This window comes from Lonchura striata, chromosome 4 (assembly GCF_050655825.1).
Source record: "Lonchura striata isolate lonStrDom1 chromosome 4, ASM5065582v1, whole genome shotgun sequence".
NCBI lineage: Eukaryota > Metazoa > Chordata > Aves > Passeriformes > Estrildidae > Lonchura > Lonchura striata.
Genome location: NC_140706.1, coordinates 62240001 through 62260058, shown reverse-complemented (window position 1 = coordinate 62260058; position 20058 = coordinate 62240001). Strand labels below are relative to the sequence as shown.

At 35.8% G+C, this 20058-nt stretch overlaps 1 protein-coding gene across 6 annotated transcripts in view; it reads left to right on the top strand.

Moving 5' to 3' along the window:
* Positions 1–20058, top strand: part of LRBA (LPS responsive beige-like anchor protein) — a 392984-nt gene that overhangs the window by 160583 nt on the left and 212343 nt on the right. For all 6 annotated transcript variants that reach the window (XM_085579290.1, XM_085579288.1, XM_085579289.1 and 3 more), the window contains one exon: positions 19150–19316. In XM_085579290.1, the coding sequence (XP_085435416.1) occupies positions 19150–19316 (167 nt within the window). The remainder of the gene's footprint in view (positions 1–19149; positions 19317–20058) is intronic.

Genomic DNA, 20058 nt, shown 5'->3' with positions numbered 1-20058 from the left:
TCTGAGTGCTATGGAGAAAGGAGATGAGACTGGTTGAGGAGGGATAAAGGCCCTCAATAAGAAATAAGGAAAGAACTCCTACTCGGGTGTTTTTTGTGTGTTTTTGGGTTTTATTTATTTATTTATTTATTATTTATTTATTTTTAATTCAGACTTGCAAGTCTGGTGTTTCATATTGTGTATGAAATAATGCATGTTAACACTGGGTCAGCAAAAATCCAACCCCCAATTTTCTTTTTAAAGAACTTAATAATGTTTACTGCTACCTGATTGTAATTCTCCATTTGTAAAAGTAATTATGAAGGTGAGCCTTGCAATATCTGAAGTCAGATTTTGAAGAGGTTTGCTCTATGTTGCAAGGACAGTTTAAAAGTAAAAGGCAAACCGTCTTTTACTTTTTAAAACTGAAGTCTGGTATTTGGAAGAGGAGGCAGGAGAAAGCTATGGGAAATTCAGGCAAGCTTCATAGTGAATCTCTCTAGTTATGTATAATTATATATATTCAGTTATAAATGGGGTAAGGATGGTCATTGTAAGAGGAAGGAAAAGCCTAGGAAAATAGGTAATACAGGAAAGGCACTGCTGTGCTGAAAACTGCATCTTAGAAATGTGATGCAAGCAATTATTTGGTAGGTGATAGTTTAAAAGTTGCATGGGGTGCCATTCCTGTTTGGTTCTTAATTCATTACAAGTACAGGAGAGATGTTTTCCTTCCAGAAGTGGTTTGACAAATGTCCACCTATCAATTTTTTCCCATCCCAGAGGGACAGAGAAGCAGTATGTGTGAACTTTGCTCTGTAAGCTGTGGTTGGGGTTTTCTCTGTCTCTGTGTGGTGGGGCCATGCATTGATAAGAACATGGAGAGGAACCCTTTCCATACAGTGGCATGACCAAACGCATGGGAAGAGTCTCCAAAGCAAGGATAGTTTTGGGGTTTGTTTTCTTTTTTTTTTTTTTGGGGGCTTGTTGTTCTAGTTTGTGCTGTAACTTTGGATATGCAGTAAACCTTGAGTGCTTCAGGGAGATAGATTAAACTGAAAGGAATAGAAAAAAAAACATTTTCTATTCTACTTGAACCTTCTCATGGCAATTTTCATTCTTTCAGAAACTTAGTGTCTTTTCACTGCTACCTGTATAAGGAGTAGTTCCATGTATGCATCTAGACATACGGGTAGGTAACCAGGAAACCTGAGGCAAACTCATTTTACAGTGATTGAGCCTCAAAGAAGCCTGGTGATGGAATATTCTACTCATTTCTGTAATGAGGTAGCAATGAAACACACATTTTTTGCAGTGAATGTGGGATTGTGAGCATTTCTAACATATGCCTTACATTTCTACGTATACCTTAAATTTTCTTCATTGTCCCTGGGATTTATAAGTTATATGCATCTTAGGTATTTTTCAAAATCTCACCCTCAGTGTTTGGCAGAGTTGAAAGTCTTGAAAGAGGAACCCCTTAATGGTAGTTTCATGCTGCCACCCAGATTGTTTTCTAGAAATGACCTTGAAAAATATGGTGATTCTCACTGTGGCTTAGATTATCTGTGCAGACTGCTGTGGAGTCAGGCCTATGGGAATAATTTGATTTGGTGTGAAGGGGAGGGAATTTTCTACTCTAATTGACTTTATTTTATAATTTATGACACAAGTGCCCATTGCCTTGGCTATGCCTCCTGTCTTATATAAATCTCTTGGTCTACTTCTGAGTGAATGTACATATTTATAGAATTCTAAATAAGTAAACCTGCAAGGTTTTTTAGGCACAAACTGTTCAGTGTTTCGTCTTTCTAGTGAAGCTTTAGTTTGCTCTTGGATGGCACTACTGGATTTAGGCAAAAATCTGGAGTACCAAGTCTCAATATTTGTGTTTGTTTTGTCTTGTTTTTGGTATTTTGAGTTTTTCTTTTTGTTTTGTTTTGTTTTTGTTTTTTTCATGGAAGATTAACGTGAAAACTTAGGAAAAAGGGGGAAAATGTGCAGTATAAAACTATTCATAATATTGTACGTTATGGTATGTGTAGAAGAACAATGGAGAGTGCCACACAATAATTTTCAGAAAACTTTCTATAATGGCTGGACAAGGATTCTTTATTCTGAGGAAAACAAATCCCACAGTACTTTTCAGGAAAATGTTACTATTACTCTAATTGGCAGAATAACCTGCCTCCTCAAAGTGTCATTTTTTAAAAAATTGTGTTGTGTCATCCCATTGAATTTTAGTCTTATTTTTTTTCAAATTCTTGTCATCCATAGAAAGTGTTGGCATTCTTGTAATTGGCTGTTTCTGTTGATTAACTGAGAATTTCTCATGACTTTCCCTTTGCATTTGTTATAAATCATGCTAGGCAGCTAACTTCTCTGCATGATTTCTCTTCAATAATTAAATCTAGCATTTCCAGCTGCTGTAAAATTTGTTGCCCTTTTGTGTTCAGTTATGTTTTTTCATGCATAAGACTTGGACTTCCTCACAGTTTTAATTCTTATTCAGTGTCAATTTACAGGCTGTGGTAATAAACAGAATGCTTTACTTCATGGCTCCTGCTGGGAAACGAATCTTATAACTGGTTTTGCCTTGACAGAGGTGAGATGCAAGGCAAGGCAAGCATTCCAATATTGACTTGAATGGAGCTGTTTGCTTTTTGTTTCCTTGGCAGTATTCCAGATATTTTCCCCTTTGGTGCAGTAAGCATTAAATATTGGATTATGTTATTTGTATCAGAGGAGGTGACTAAAAATTACTGCAAGTCAATTCTGGCAGAATACCAGTAAGTCATAGGGAATGTTTGAGAGCCCTTGAAAGAATTATGGAAAGGTATTTGAGGTTTTTGTAGTTTCTGTAGGTGATTGTTGCTTCTATATGTAATAAGAAATTACTGTGGGAAAGAAAGTTTTAATCCTTGACTGGGTCCATATTCTCTACAGTTTACCAGTGGTTTTAACAAAAGCTGCTTTGTTATAGAACCTGTGCATTAAAATCCTTCTGTGGCACTTAGAACATGCTTTTATATTCAATATTTTTCAGCACACTTAATAATAATGTCCTTATTTATTAAAACAAAAGATTTTGTAGTGATTTCAGTGGGAATTCTCTCTTTTAGAGTGAGTCAGCAGTGATGGTTCTCCACAGAACACATGGAGATAAAGGATAGTGAAAGCTGCAGGAATGCACCCAAAACTTGTTGTCATTAAGACTGAAAAAATGTAATGGGGCAACACGAAGGAAGTTAGATGTTCCCTCATGGAAAAATAAGGCTTTACACATATTGTTATGAATGGGCTTGACCTTCTCAAATTTAAATTTTAAATGAATGCTGCCCTTTGCATTGGGACGTTTAGGTGTTACAGCACCATCTGTCTGTCGGTAGTAGGAAGAAAAAATGGACTTGTTTTTTTTTCCAAACATATTTTTGAGGTATTATAAGTGCTGAGCATAGGAAAATATTTTTTTTTCCCATGAGAGGATTAACCAATTTTGTTTTGCTGCAATATGTTGGCAAGACCCAAACTAGGAGACTAAATTTCTATTATTCCTGAGGTGGCAACTTTTAGGATTATCTCGTGTGGAATGGAGGAGACTAACTATGTGTAATTTGAAAAAAAAAATATCATGGAAGGTTGTGCACAGTGTTTTACAATGTTTGAGATTTCAGCTTTTTCTGCCCTTTCTCTCTTCTTTTACATATTTAACACATCTACTTATTTTTCTCTTCCTGTGGATGATAAGCTTCCTTTTTAAAACTGCTTATCCCCTCTCGTAAGTACTGTTACAGATTATTATATTCACTAGAAATTACCCAAAAGCTTAAATAATCTACTCTCCATAGGTCTTTGAACTTTTCTTTTGCTCTGGGAATACATCTGACCTCCTCATAAGATGTTCCTATCTGCTCTACCTCATCCTGCATTTCATTAAATATCTTTTTGGCATTCAGACTTGATGAGCTGGATCTTTCTTGTCTATGTCTCAAGTGGCTTGTTGAAAGAAATCTAATGAAGCCTATCTCCCTTTACAAAGGCAATGATAGTTCTTGCCAGTATGTTTATTCCTTTGCTTGTTTTTTGCTTTAAACACTGCTCCAAGTTTGCCCTTTAGAAATTTCAGACTTAGCCATGTTGCTCCCTGCAGTCCTCCAGAGTCCATTTGACATATTTCCTGTGGCTCTGAGGCAGTTTGAACAAGAACAATGCAGCTGATAGCTGTGCTCATCCCTGAGTTATTCTGGATCACCTGAGTGGACACTGCCTGGTCCCAGCAGTTATTCTCAGTTTTCTTTTATAACATCTCGTTCTGGGGTGTTCATATGTTCCAGGAGTGCTTTTTACCCTTTGATCTTCCATTAGCTCTACAGAGACACCTTAATGGGCTTCTTCCTCCTGAATTTTTTGAAAAATAATTTAACACTGCTTTTTATGGCTTTATGCAATCCATCTCTTTTGACCTGCTTCATTCTGTTTTTAAAACTGTCATGAAACAATTAATATGTTTTTCTGTTTTCCTTCTCTGCGGAGACTTACTGAAGAATGACATTTTCTTTCTACAGTTTAACCATTCCAGCTTTTTGTTTGTTTGTTTTTGTTTTTAAAAAAGCCGTCTTTTGGATAGCATATGTTTCCTTTGAATCCCTAATATTGTATCTTTTTATACTGATTTTGTGTTGTCTTTGAAAACATTTTCCATGTTTTTCTGCATCTTCTTATATTTAAAATATGAAAATTAAGCTAGCCAGGTTAGAAATTTCTTGCTCCAAATGAGATGTTCCCATCAGAAATGTTGTTGTTCTCACCTATTCATGAGAAATAAATCTATATTGTTTACCTTATTTATTATTAACCTACTGACTTTTATGGTTGCTCATGCCAGGTAATGATTCTTAAATAATCCAGACTGAAGTAATACAATGTAAATAGAATGCAATTTTCTAGCACTAACTAAGCAAATGTCCTGTTTGTGCTTGATGGATATTTTATTCTAAAATTTCTGGCCAGCGATAACTTGAATTGCTTATGTAGCATTTTAAGAAAGGTGTTAGGAATTGTTCAGCTTTGAAGAAAAAGCACTGGTGACAGTACACATCTCTCCTATGTGTTTTATTGTAACTCAGTTTGATCTAAATGATTAAGACATTACATTAAAATAATTGTGATATTGGAGCTGACAAGGTCACAGAAGATCTTCAAGGTCTATATACCTGAAGGTCTTTTTTCTCAGTATTACAACTGGTAGGTTGGATTTAAATACTCATTTGTAAACTTGATCTTATTTTTATTTTCATTTAGGATTATTTCTTTTCTGCTCTGTGTTTATTATCTTTGGGCTTCACTGTCAAGCCTATTACCCGATGTCAAAGTCTGCATTCTCGAGGAAGAGTTTATTGAAAGGGAAAATGTGGTAACACTCTCCCAGAATACACTCCCACTCTTTTGCAATTTGAAGTGATTCTTGGGTTGTAAAATGCCTTTTCCTTGGTAGTGAGTCAGGTTGGATGAGGAGACATTGATCACAACCAGTATTTCCTAGAGCACCTTCTGTTCATTACACTGTTGTAATTAATAGAATAAAGCTGTTGCTGATAATGGCTGATGACTACACTCAATGCTTACAGTTGGGAGGCTGACTCCAACAAATGTAATGAAGGATTAATTCTAATAGCTGCCAAATTATGGCAAAAAGGAGCAAAGATAAAGGTGAATGCACTGGACATAATTTTATATCTAAAAATAGATTATTTTCTGTGTTTTATTATCTAAGGTGAAGCTCCTGTGCTGTGTTATTATTACAATGACTTGGTCTTCCAAGCTTCCCCTCCAGCTCCTCACATCTCCTTTGTGACTAAATGGTTCTGAGTAGCTGAGTGTTAGCAAGGAACTCTCACAATTCATTATTCACTCATTGTGCAGACTGTTTTTCTGTATATGTTGGAGAGTTTGAAATAAACTGACAGGAATTATACAGTTTAATATTGTTTGACCAAGCTCTTATCTCATATTTTCTCTCCTCTCCTTCTGGAATTAGCTCTACTGATTCTTGTCATATACCCTTTTCTTGGCTGCTTTTTCTTTTATTTTGATTTTGGTCTAGATAAGTCATGATACCTTCCTAAAATGTGACTTTTTAAATCAAAGTAGTTTGTTTATGTGAGTGGAGGATTTGTGCTTACTGATGTTTTAAGAGCTTTGATGAAAAAGAAGAAATTAGAGTATTCTTCTGTTGTTAATTTTCCAATTTCACATTTCTAAAACTGCTTTGTCTTTCTGTTAAAACAGACCAGGGAATGGAAGAGTTTTTAATAGCATTAACTTTCATATGAAATGTTTTCAACTAGTCTTTATAGTTTCAGAATTAGTGGAAACGTTTATATCTTTTAAGATTCTTCCATTAAGGCACAGGGAAGCAAATTATTGAAAAGATAGAAATAAATTTGTTTGCTTTCTGTCAGAGTTCATATCTACAGCCAACCTTGATAGAAGACCAGAATGATTTAGACAAGTTTGCTTTGGAGATTCATAACATATGCTTGCTGGACAGAATTGAGTTATCTCTGCTCTGGAGAGTAAGTTATTGTAGCAGGAGCTGACAGAGATGAAGATAACTGAGGGAAATTCAATTACCTTTTAGTGTTTTCCTTCTAATAGGATTCTTAATGTGAAAAAGATCCTTAGATGATGCGTCTGTGTTGCTTTGTAAGATCTGCTTTGATACCTGCATCCAGAATAAAGTGAACTCTTCTTTTCAGGCCTTCATTACAGATGAAATATGCATCTGATTGCTAAATGGGTGTTAGCTTTTGATTCAACATATTATCATTTGTAGTCCAGACGTCTTTGACAGTCTTTTGGCAGTAGTCTGGAATATTCTAAATACAATTTTTTTTTTTTCAAAAGTATTGTTTTTAGGTAAAAAGGTTGTTTATAACAGCAATTGAAGAAAGAAGTCACAAAATTGTAAAATAATTCCCTATACTCTAGTGTTGTCTCTGCTTGTTTTTTTCTCTCATTTTACTTTTCCTGGCAAAAGCACTGAAGTTACAAACACTATTTATGACTGACCTAAGTTCAGGCTGTTGGGTTAAAGCCCATCCACTTGACAATAGCTGGATTTCATGTAAAAGCTTTTCAGTTCTGAATGTACTGGGATAGACTGGTGCATACAGGTATCAGGATGTTGTTATTTATGTTACTTATAAAATATGTTTTATAATGTAGAAGCGACTTTATGAAGGCAGCTCACTCTGCAGCTGTATGTACAAGAACAAAGCATGCACAAGTTTGTGTACCTGCAGTACGCACTCATTTACTGGCCCACTAGACTCCTGCCTGGAGCTGAATGTAAAAAGAGCTTGTTTTTTAAAGTCTGGACCTTACTAGGGTCGCAAAGTGTGCTTTTTATCTGCATTATTTACCCAAGCATGTGCACGCTGATATTTCTATATAGGAAAGGAAGAACAAGTATCTTCACATTAGATTGATTTGAAACCCCAAACCAGGTTTGGATGTGCCTAAAAGACGTAGCATACTTGACCCTGTAGAGTAATGAATTGAAATTATGGTCCATATTTTGAGTAGCTACCTGTATTGACCTATGGCTTCTTGGTTAATTCAGCTGTGCTTACCCTCATAATTTTCTTGTTTGGACTAAAATCATAGTAGGAATTGTGTCATTTTGTAGTTAATGCAGTCTCCTGATTGAGGCATGACAAAGTTGATACCTGCAGGTTTATTCTTTGATGTTCATGAAGGTGACTTATGAAAATCAGCTTTGGGACAACATACTGAGATGATTAGAAAATGTTTGAAGGTGTTTGTCAGTAGTGCCTGAAAGCATTTAGAGTCAAGGTTTTGACTGTTACTTGTATTTCTTCCATAGAGTATTTTTCTTTTTCATATTTTAGTATATCAATGAGGAGAAAATGGTACAAAATATTGCATTTAGTGTAATAATTTACTTTCTTGTTCCACTGAAAGCCTCAGCCTTTCACTGAAAATCCTCCACTGTGAATGCAAAAAATTGTGATGTGCAGAAATAAACACCTTCATGAGTGCTGGTTGAAAAGAGATAGCAATTGCTTAAATAAAGATTTTGCCACTAAATTGATAAAATTATCTGTAGTTTGTAGTAGATGGGGATGTGTGGGATCCAGGGAGGTGAAAATCATGGAGAACTGTCAAGCCACATACATCCAGGGGTGATACGCCTAATTTTTTCCAAAGGTAGCCATTTATGTCTGAGAAGATCTATGCAGCTTTCTGGGAAAGGGAACAAGACTGCACTAATCAAAATTCTTAACTGGAATTGAAAGGTCCTTTCACGTTGCCCCTTCTACCTCACTGCTTTGCAGTCCAGGTTTGTATCTTAACTTCCCTGTATTTAAAGTGGGAATCACTATAACAGAGCTAAAAAATATTTTCCTTCCTGCTTCATGTTATTCTTTTATCAAAGTGTTTACAGAATGAGTCTATCCACTGATTTTTCTCTTTGACCTAAATGGGAAAAAGCTGAGCCAATTCCTTTGAGATGGTCTCAGGCCATGAAAAGGAAGATGTGTCAGGCAGTTAAGTTGTTCTTCTGGTGATTATTTTGTCAGGGAAGCTTCCAAGTGACTTAGAAACCTCTGGATTTCACTGTTAATCTGGAGTCCAACTGGAAGTGGCAGAGTCAATCCTTAGAAAGATTTACCAATCAGAAAACCAAACTGTCCTCACTATTCTTTCACACAAGATGTTTCCTGTTACTTTTCTCACCACTCCTCCTTCCCACCTGTTTTCTGCTCACATTTCTAAGTCCCTGTTATTAATCCACTACTTAGAAAATGCATCTTCAAAGATTTCTGGCCATCTTAAAATAAAAGATTCTGATATCTCTTGGAGGTAGGGCTTGGAAGGTGATGATAGTGGCTATGATGAGCAGTGCAAGTGCTTTGGTCATAATTCCTTTTTTTTTTTGTTTGGTTTTTTTTTTTTTTTTTTTTTTTGTAAAAAATTTACAGCAACAAATTCTAAGTCTTAAGTAGTAATGCCAAGAATATGACCTAATGGTTTTTGAGATGTTTGTGCTCCTTCAAGCCTTTTCCCTGCCTGTCCTTGCAGAAACTTGAGACTTGGGTCTTAGAAATCTATCCTGAATTGTCTGTTGTCCTTAGAGCAGCTTGAGATTCCATCTTTTGTGGTTGATGCCAATACTTGACAGATAAAGCAAGCAAAATTCTCAGTTACTGGGTTGGTTGCTGTATTATAGCGAATGTGTGGAACTTGTGAAACAAATGTTGTCATAACTTGGGACCAGAAGCCAGGGTTGGCCCTGTCCTCTCTCCATTGCCCCCAGCAGGACTGGGCCATCCTCACCTGTGTTGGCTCTATGCTGGCCTTTGGTCCCAAGGGAACAAGAAAAAAAAAAAAATCAGATATTCTGACTTCTAAAATATTGTTGATTATTTTTTCCTGTGCTGCCCATTAGAAACCCCAAATATCTCATTCTAAGCAGTTGTTGAGAGCCCTGTAGCCAGCATTACTCATCTTGGCACTGGCTCAATGCTGTTTTGCAAGGCAATTTCATATGGTCGGCATGAGAGGAGGGAGGAATGTTTCCTGGGTTATTTTTGAATCATAGTTGTTTGAAGCTGTTCAGAAATTTGGAATATTAGAAGTAGTTTATTTGCTGGAGTGTAACTGAAGCTGTTAAAGTATGTGAGAGATGTTATTACATGGCTCTTTGGTATGTCAAATAACTGTCGCTTACATGTGTTTTATATAATGTTTTATGCAATTTCAGTAGTTTCTTTTGGTTTTGTGCATGCTTGGTGGAAGCTGCTGATTCTGATCAGTCACTGTACTTTATTTCAAAACCTATAATTTTAATGAGTGAACTGTAATTCACACCGAAACTCAGATTTGTGTTTAAAAAATCCACAAAATTTATGTTGCTTTTTTTTATCCTGCATGGCTATTGTACTCTAAACATAACAAGCTCCAACTATTGAACCTATTATTTTACACTGAATTAAAGTCAATTAGCAAAGTATAGTTAAGCAGGATTTGTGCAGTTGGAATGTGTAATCTGTTTTGTGGTCTTACCCCAACATCGATGTGTTCAGCTGTTGGTAGAAAATGCTGATAACTGTATTGAAAGCTACTATGAAATCACCCTCATACCATTTTAAAAAAGCAGACCCAAAACAGATAGAAAGAAAAACCTTGTATGCTGAACTTAAAAAGATCCAAAATCAAAACTCAACAAGAACATCATAACCTTGAAATTGATATATATCACAAGTTCTGAAAAGTAGTGTTGAAATGAGAAATATAGATAAAATTTAGGAAGTGGCTCTTACCTGTTCTTATGTAAAGGTAAACAAATTGTTTAGGGAGTATTATATATTTTTTTTTTAATTAAAATTGACAACATAAAGGATTATGCCAGTAGAAACTGCCTGATGCTACATAGTTCTTAATTTCTCTGAAGGGAGCATCTGTGGTAGTTGTAATATTGTCTCTTGCATTGTTGCAGTATTTTCATTTGCACCAAGAGAGCAAGAAAAAAAATAAAGTTTAGAGCAATATTCTCAGTCTGTTTTCCATTTTGCTCAGTATAAGGATCTAGAGTTGTATGAGTGTATGAATGAGTGTTTTTCACTGACAACTGCTGCAAAGAAACCCAGAGGCTGTTGTCTTCTTATGCTTTCAGTAATGGGACTATTTCATATGCTGTCTTTTTATGGATAGTAAAATCACACAGTTATAAAAGAAATTAAATTATCCTTCTCACAACAATTTTTAGAACCAAATATCAACCTTTAAAGGGTGGTAGAAATTTTTCTGAATAAAAAAAATTTAATTAAAGCACTTCATATACATTTCATGCTGTTCTAAAATTAAAAATCATGTTACCCGAATGCATGAGAATCAATCATAACGGAAAAGGTTTCATGCTCTAGGTGGAATGCAACACAAAACATTGAATACTGGAAGAAAGGAGAGGGGAAAGGAAAATTAAAACAATTTCCTGTTTATAGCTTGATGCTATAGGAACTCTGATAGGAGGCTTTAAAATAAGGCAGAGGTTAAGCCAAAACTGGGATTATGACTCTTAACATGTTTCCAGAGTTAGTGACTAGGAATGATTTTAAAGAATGACTGGTATAAAAGACCATATAGACCATACTTTAAAATACTTCTCTATGCTTCTCTTGGCTTTTGTTTGTTTGTCTGTTTTGGTTTTTTGTTTTGGTTTTGTGGATTTTTGTTTGTTTGGTTTGTTTTTTGTCTTTGCCATTTCATCATCTTGATCAAAATATCTTGTTTTTAAAATACTTGGTCCTGGAAAGGATAAGCCTCTCAAGAATCTTATTTTACAAAGAGGTAAAGAGCAATTTTGGAGTGTAAGTTAGAAACTTGAAAATTGGCAGCACTGAACATGTTATTCTTGAATAGACTTGAAAATAAAATCCATGTAATCCTCCTTTTTTCACAGATTCTGTCTAGTAATTTGACATTTTTCTGACCAAAAAAAAAACCCCAACAAACCAAAACCCACCCATAATACTTTTCCTTAGTAATGAATTAAAATGTTTCTGCAGGTGAAGATGACTTAAGAGTAGTAACTAAAGGGCTTTTATCCATGTGTGGGAAGGAAACACTTTGCCAGCAAATCTGTGTTTGTCCTATTTAGCAGTGGTGCTCAAGGATACGTACCAGGCAGAGTGATCATTCTCCAGTGTGAGAGGCTGCAAAGGTCCTCAACTGTCAGACATCAAGACCACTAAATTACCTCTTGGAGCAACCATGGTAGAAACTGGTGAAGGACAGACAAGTTACCTTTTGGGCAATGAATTTGTGTTTGTAAGGACAATTACATGTTTTTAATTTTTTTTTCCCCCCACTAAGCCTCATAAGGGACATCTTTAGGAACCCAGTCAGGTCTGAAAATGATGCGGTAGCCAAAGAACTGATGTTTATTAAAGATGTGTTTGTCACTGGCATGCAACCCATCATGGCAAGATAGGAAATTATTATGCCTCAATGCTTGTTATCTCAAATGAATATGATCTCTCTGTTCTTTGTTCATTAATTGATAGATTTTGATACATTCTCAAACCTCCTGGATTAAAATCAGAGTTGTGTTCTGAATCCAAGACACTAAACAGGGAAAGCTGAAAAGTGTTTGAGGGGAGCTATGTATAAAATAGAACCAGAAACACAGACCCCAGGCTACAGGGATATCTCAAGGGGCTAATCTTTCTGCCTTTTGCAAAGCTGGAACTTTACATAAGCTTGGAAACTGTTTGTGAAGAGGTCTTTGGCTGGAAATGAATTTTCTTTGCATGTGTTCTGCAAATTTATGGGAAATTTATTAAGTGTTATGTAGCAGGAATATCAATGAATAAATAAGAAAATCAACAGAGGCATGTTGATAATTTTTGCTTAGAATTCTACATACAGCATGAATGTGCCTTCTTAATGAATCTTGTACAGAAATACACATTCCTCCAACGTAAGTGTTGAGACCATTAACATAAGTCAGGTGTTAAATGCTGATATACCTAAGTATTTATAGCTGTCTCTTTGATAGCTATAGAAGTTAAAGCATTTTAAGTCATGAAAATGCCTTTCACTTTTTTTTAATAGCCAGAGACTGAAGCCACATTTATAGTGACATTATTTGGAACTTGATTACAAACTTCTCCGTACCACTTATGAGAGGAACTAGTGGTACAAGGTATTTTGTAATAAGGTTTCAAATTAGCCTTTGGTTTATCTGCTTGTCTGAATCATTCTGGCTACATTTCTCCACATATTTAGAATGTCCATTTCTTCTATGTTTTAAGGTGTTATTGTTTCCCCCCTTACAGAAATGTACCTTTTGCCACTAGGATGAAAAACTATTCAGGATTAATTGGATACAAAACTTGTGAAAAATTGCTTTTTATGTGGTACCTTTAAGGGCTTCTTAACTAGGAAGTTGTGTTGTTCAGACATCCTGTCTGGTGTGTGTTACCTGCTCTTAGAGCCTTCATTTCAGGTTTAACCGTGCCATCTGAACTGCAAGTGACTTTCAATCTGTTCAGGTGTCACTCCTGTGCCAAGCCTTGGTGCTGTTAGTTGTAAAAGAACTGTGCTGGCAGCGGGGTGTCTGGAAATCTGAATCCTGGGGAAGTAGTCATTTGGCTGCTGGCACCAAAACTGTTGAACTGCTTTGTTCCCACCTTCAAGGCAATGGAAATCCTTACTGTGCCTCAGTGGAATGAGGCAGTTGCAGTGGTGGTGGTCACAGTAAGGGAATGAATGAGGACATTCCAGAGCTTTGTATTTGGCCCACTCCAGTACTTACGTTTTCAGCTGATTAAAAGGCATTTTACCCCCTTTTAAAAATTAAGTTGCATAGAAAGAACAATATGAAAATATAGCAAGTATCCAACACCTGTGAAATAACCAGTGTGACCTTAATTTGGCCCTCACTAAGAATGCGTAGTGAATCCTTAGATTATGTAAGTATATGTCATTTTTTGGACAGAGTGTATGTTCCTTATAAAATAAGGGAGTGTGTCAGTTCCAGAAGTTGTTTGTGGATTTGATTTGCCTGTTGCACTGGACTAGTTCTTCGGTGAATATAGCACTAATCTCTGTGGTGGTGTTGAAGCCATTGAATGTGACAGGGGTGATATAGTTTGCTTGGGGAATGGCTGAAGAAATCATCCCTGGCTCCTTTGCTTATAATCAAACCTGAGAGCACAGAGCCACCTGTGCAGGAATGCTAAGCTTTACTGTTTCTAGAGGATAGGGAATGGTACTTGAATTCTTTCTAGCTTGAAAAATGCCTTGTACTTAAAAGATGTGAACCCAGAAAATGTTAAATTTATTGCCTACATATGTTGCTTTTAGGCTCTTGGACTGTTTTAAACTAGAGCAGCATGAAGGGACTACTGACTAACTGGATTTGTAAAAGAGGAGGGGGAGAAACTTCCTATCCTAGTGTGTGATTTGAATGCAAAATGTTTGTACATAACTACAGTAAAAACAGGTCCTTGGATTTGACAATAACATTCCTCCTTGCATATTGTTTATGCCAGTGGTTAGCAGTAATGCTTAGAGAGTTAGAATATTGCAATAGCATAGCAAGTACCAGTTTCTAGCAAAAAGGAATAGATCTTATTGTTTGTGTAAAGCTTTGTCTTTGATTCTGATCTGAGAATGCTATTGTTGCACAAATAATAACAATTAGATAAGCATCAAAGAAAAAGTCTAAAAAGGGGTCTGTGGTGCTAGTAGACACTGCAGAGGAAATCTGATTTTTTTTGTCTCTGCTCTTCATTATTTCTTTAGTCTGACAGCTGCTTTTTTTTCCAGTTGAACTCACATTAGTTTGTCTCATTTACCTACTGTACTAAATTGGGTTCACTTGAAATACGCAATCTGCATAAAAGTGCTGTTGCTAGTGTCTATTTGGGTTTTCTAAGTCTTAATTCTGTGAGACTTGAAGGTAAAAAATAAAGCTGTTGACTCAGCACTGATTAAAGCCAGATGTCTCTTGAGATCCTTGCATTTCTCTCTAATCACAAGCCCAAATTGATTGCGTTAGATTTTTTTTTTTTTTTTCTGGTCATTACCATAGTTTTCCCAGTCTGTGTTTGGTGTGATCTAAGTCAACTGCATGCTTTTTTTCCCTCCTCTTGTTATTTATTTTAAATGCCCATTTTTTTTCCTCTCAGGAATGTCTGGCTATAAACCTACATTTTTTTTCATTCTCCCCCTGCCCCATTTGTATTACAAACAGTTGATTTAGATGCAGATTCTTTTTTATGTTGAAATCAGATAGAAGGCTGGAAAAGTGGATAAATGAGGTTTGGAAAACCATGGATTGAAGAGATGAGAAGCCATTGCATTGTGTTCAGTCCATTAAAACAAGAAGAAATAGAAGAGATACTTTAATAAGTGTTCCGCTGGTGTTAACCTTGATGGCTATTATCGGGGGGATGATGCTATATCTATTTCATTGGCTTAAGCTTTTTTCATGCTGAGAGAAATCAATACTTGGTGTCGTTGGATGACAGAGGCATCACTTCAGAATTGACGGTGGCTGTCAGATGTTGTCATTGGTTGACTTTTGTTCGCTGTTGAGGTTTTAAGCTTTCATTTTTCTAAGTCTTATTCAGGAGCCTTTGTAAGATTTCCCTGGGTAGCATTTTTAGTCCAGACTTTAAACCTCAGATCAGAGGTCAAGTGCAAAGATCTGTGAAAGCAGAGGACTGAGGAGCTCCTTCATTTACTAAAATATCCTTGTTTGCAGGGAATTGGCATTAGTGGCAGGACTCTGCGTTATCTTATAAGTGACTCACTCTTTTCCTCCTAAGTGGCACCCTCTGAGACAGGCTGTTCACAAAGACAGTAGCTTTTAGCTAAATTAGACAAAGGAACTGGCATGTCTAAAAGTGTTCAGTGATCTCAGAGTTGAAGAATAAAAGTACAAAGGTGCAACATTTCTTTTAAAAACCATACACTATTAAACTTTTGAATCTCCTGTAGAAAGCATTGCATTGTAATTTTGGGGCTGCAGAGGTGCATCCCCAAAATTACAATGCAGATGGTACTGTGCAGAAAAAATATTTTACTTGACATGTTTGTAAAGATCGAAGATAAAATAGTTCTAAAAACTAGGTTAATCCTGCTCTTCACTGAGATACAGACAGGCGGAATAGACTAACTCACCCTGTCAGTATTTCTGGAATATTTCCTGCATACAGAACATCCTGTATTTTCATATCTATAAGTTGCCTTTTGGATGACCTTGTGGCCCTTCAGAATTCTAGTTCCTTAAAATGAATCTTTAGATAACCTGTGTGTTCACATTGCCTGTGGTCTTGTCAGGGCAGACAATGGGAGAGAGGAAAAACCCTGTTCTGCAATAATGACAAAGCAAAGGATTTTGTTCTGTCCTGGATGAAGGGCTGGAAAACAAGGGTCTTGCCTCAATTCCATGCTTAGCACACTTCCCCTTTATAAAACTTCCAGCAATCACTGAATTTAAGACTTTTTGGAGATAACCTGTGAAGTGCGTATGCAAAAATGCATTTATTTTTCTATATTCAACACTTTGTTTCATCCTAAGTGTGACTGGACTACTTTTGTGATTATGGTTTCATTGCATGCTTGCCCAAATAGATACCAAAAACCAAGGCAGCAATGGAAAGAAAGTTTGACAACTCTGTTTAACTGTATATCTTATTTATAAAACTGTATTCTGGCATGACAAGGGTGCACATTGCAGGTGCCAGAGATGAAATACTAAAAATTAAATAAAGCTATGAAAAAGCTTTTTTGAGATTGTGCACAAACAGAAATCAAACTGGATTTCTATTTTTCATAAATGCAATGATTGGGATTTAGTGTGAAGTATTGACTGTGTACCACTCTATATCCTGGTGTTGCATCTTTGGAAGCGGTGCATCAGCTGAACCTGGCATTCTGAAAATGGAAAATGAAGAGAAATAGGGACTTTTGAGTGATTTCAGAATAGTCTAGTGCTGATTGGCTACTTTAGGATGGGTCTTTTTGCGATTCTTTTAGTGGAACCGGTTTTCTTTCACTCTTGTATTCTAAGCATTTGAGAGAGGGAGGTGGAGAAATAACTTCTGTTTTGCGAGAAATAACTTCTGTTTTGCTGTATATTTGGCACTTATTTGGATTAGAAACTGAACCACTGAACAAATGGTGAAACACCTGTGTGATCAAAGAGAAAGTTATTCTTGCAGAACTTTCTTAGGGTTATTTACTATATATACATGTGACAGATATCTGGCAAAACTGTGGCTTCTTTCTGTTTTTGTTTACAAAATATATATTGTAAAGAGTTTGCAATGGCTAAGAGTTCTTCCTAGAGTGATGTTACAATTTTATGTGATTGCTGCCTGTGGGAGCCTCTTAGTTTTGGTGTATAATTGCAAATTTCTATTCATATTAAGTGGTGAATTTCCTAAAAAGTGTAGTTCTATTTCCAGTTTATAACAGCCTGGTTGTATGTTGGTGGAAGTTGTCAGGACAATAAAATACAATTTTTTTTCTTCGTTTGTCACACATTTTGAAAATCGTTGTTGGTATTTAATGAAGAATGTGTTCAAAATTACATCATAAAGAGACTTTTTAAAAAGAGGTACAAGTTCACTATATCTTTTACAAAATATTCTAGTTTGATTTCCATTTTATCATGTTTTAAGGTCAAATGTGACTTTAATGTTCCATAAAGAGACAGAGATTGATAATGGGGAAAGAATAACCCTCTAATGTGATTTATATCTATGGATTTTATGTCAGATATGAAAAGTTGCTTTTCAAATTGTAAAGGAGGATCCATTAAAGAGCACTTTAAAACATTTTACTACTTAGCTTACCTTATTCACTCGTTTTTAGAATTCTGCCCTTTCAGGTAACTTAAAAATAACAGCTTGTGAAACATTTACGAAGTGCTAAAGCAAAATCGGAATCATCATGGGTGCAAAATAGTTCAATGTATTGGAAAAGACAGCTGTGTTCAGAAAGAGCTGGAAAAATCCTATCCAGTGTTGGGTATGACGTAGTCATCTTACATTTTTGTGAAGAGGGGTGACAGAGTGCTTCATGTAGGAATACAAAAGATAATTTTTGATGTCTCATTGACTTTGAAAGTCAGCTGCTTATTCTTCAGTCCTCCTGGATGTCTGCTCATCAGGTGAGCGTTGCTGTAAAGTGTGGGGAAATTCTAAGGAAATACCTAAATATATTAAAATTGCTAGAATGATTCTTTAAAATTTATTCATCTGTTAGTATGTTTTTGTTGTCTAGCATCTGTGAAAATCTACACAAGGCCAAATTTTATTTTGTAGTTTTTTTTCACATTCTTTCTTTCTGTCACTTTTTATGACATATATATTTGTATATACACATATATAAATAGCATTCATAACCTGCTGATTTTTTTTTATTTGCACCAAGTTTCTAAGGCTTGTACATATGTATAGATAAAGCGTTGCTACTGTTTTAAACATGAAAAGCACATGACATTGTACTGATAGCTAACCTCTAAGAAATAATTGTACTAGTGTCTGCATCAGCTGTGCTTCACAAAGAAAAAGCTTTTTTTTTTTGTTTTTAGGCAGACATTCATGTCCATTCCACTAACTAGATCATAGAATAATCCAATCATTGACAAAGGCCAAAATGCTTTGTCTGGCATATGTGATCTGTGGAATTGCCAGATGAAAACTGAACTTACAGACAGAGAGTGCTGAAGCGGGGAAAAGCCTTTATTGTTTCTACCAATACTTGAATTTCTTGTGGATTTTCATGTACAGCAAAATGGGGTTTTGGTGAGGGGTTAATAAAAATTTGATGCCCATTTTCTGAGTTCTTTATTAAGAGGCAAATTTTCAGAAGGTCAACAAAACCCCAAACTATAAGACAATGTTGTAACGAAGAGTCTCATAGTTTGGAGTTCAGTTTGCAGGTGTGACTTACAGTTCTTCTTTGCTAGAATTTTTTTCTGAGCAGGTTGGCAAGCAGATGTTTGTACAACAGGTGTAATACTCCTGGGAAAGTTACTGACTTTCCAATGCTAACCTGCAAGTGTGCTCAAATTTAAGAAGCCACCTTGTAAAGATCGATTTAGTCCTCAGATGCATTTTGTTTTCTATCTGAAAAAATGTGGATTTTTCTCCTTAACTTTTATGGATATATATTTATATAAGCAACAGCAAGCAGTTGGTTCCCCAAATCGAATCAAGAGTCATGGGAGTGGAGTGGTCAGCTAGCTGACATTAATTATTCTGAAATTTACCATTGTTTTTATAAAGCTGTTTACTTTGTTATAGGCATAACCACTTTTATTTTATAAGTTTTATTATGCAGTCTGACCATTCATGACCATTAATGTGTTGGCTATTGCTAAATTTTGAGTTTGTGTGTGATGTGGTTAAAGAATTCATGGCAAACCAAGATCCTCTGCTTGGCTCTCTGGATGGATTTCCTGTGGGCAGCTGCACAGGGCCTCAATTCTCAAACCTGGAAAATGGGGTTAATTCTTCTCTTGTGAGGTTTTGTATAAATAATTAATTATGAAGTGCTTCAAAGTTCCTTTGGATGGTGTAATTAAAATGCAGATTAATAAAGTGTTTATTTTCTTGCCAGTCACTGTGTGCCCAGTACTCTGCAGACAAACGGGAAGAAGAAAAAATGTGTCATCATTTGATCACAGCAGCCAAGTACCGGGACCAGGTGACTGCAACACAGCTAATACAGAAAATTATCAACATCCTGACAGACAAGCATGGAGCCTGGGGAAGCTCTGCACCAAAGTAAGGTGTTTTTGGGGTGCTCTAAAATATTTTTGTGCAGCAATGCTCTGGTGATTTGACATATGGTCAGAGGTGAGCATGGCTTTTTTAAGCAAAGTAATAGAAAAAGGGTAAAACTAATATGTCAGTTTTTAGTATGGGGGAATATCAGAGAACTGGTTTTGTTAGAGGAATGAAAAACAGGATGAGTCTCTTGTGACTTTTAACTTCACATTAAAAGTGTGACAGTACTTATTTTGAATGTTTCAGCCCTATTGTTTATTTGAAAAATAGTTTGTAAAATTAAGTGCATTCTTACTACTAGCTTTCTTCTTGGTGTATTATGTGATTCAAGATTGAACCACAGTTCAGTAACTTGTTTTTTTTCTGCCAAACTTCATACAAACAAGCAAACATCTTTCTGAGTAAACAGGGAAATGGTGGGATTTGTATTAGTAATTTCAAAGTAAAAGCAGTACTGCCAGATTAATTCAGAATTAATTCCTTTTGGAATTCTCAGCACATACCTTCATTACAGTGATAGTTGTCTAACTTATTTAGTTGGGACTTGTGCTTAAGTTTCACTTACAAATCTGAAATGCAAGTTCAAGTCCCTGTAGTACTACCTTAATTAATACTTACAAATACCTGGAGCATATTTAGGCTAGAACCTAGCTGAATATGCTAATGTATCAAGATACTGTTATTTGAATGTAATGGAATAATAAGCATGAGAGAAATAAATGAGTAGACAACAAACTCA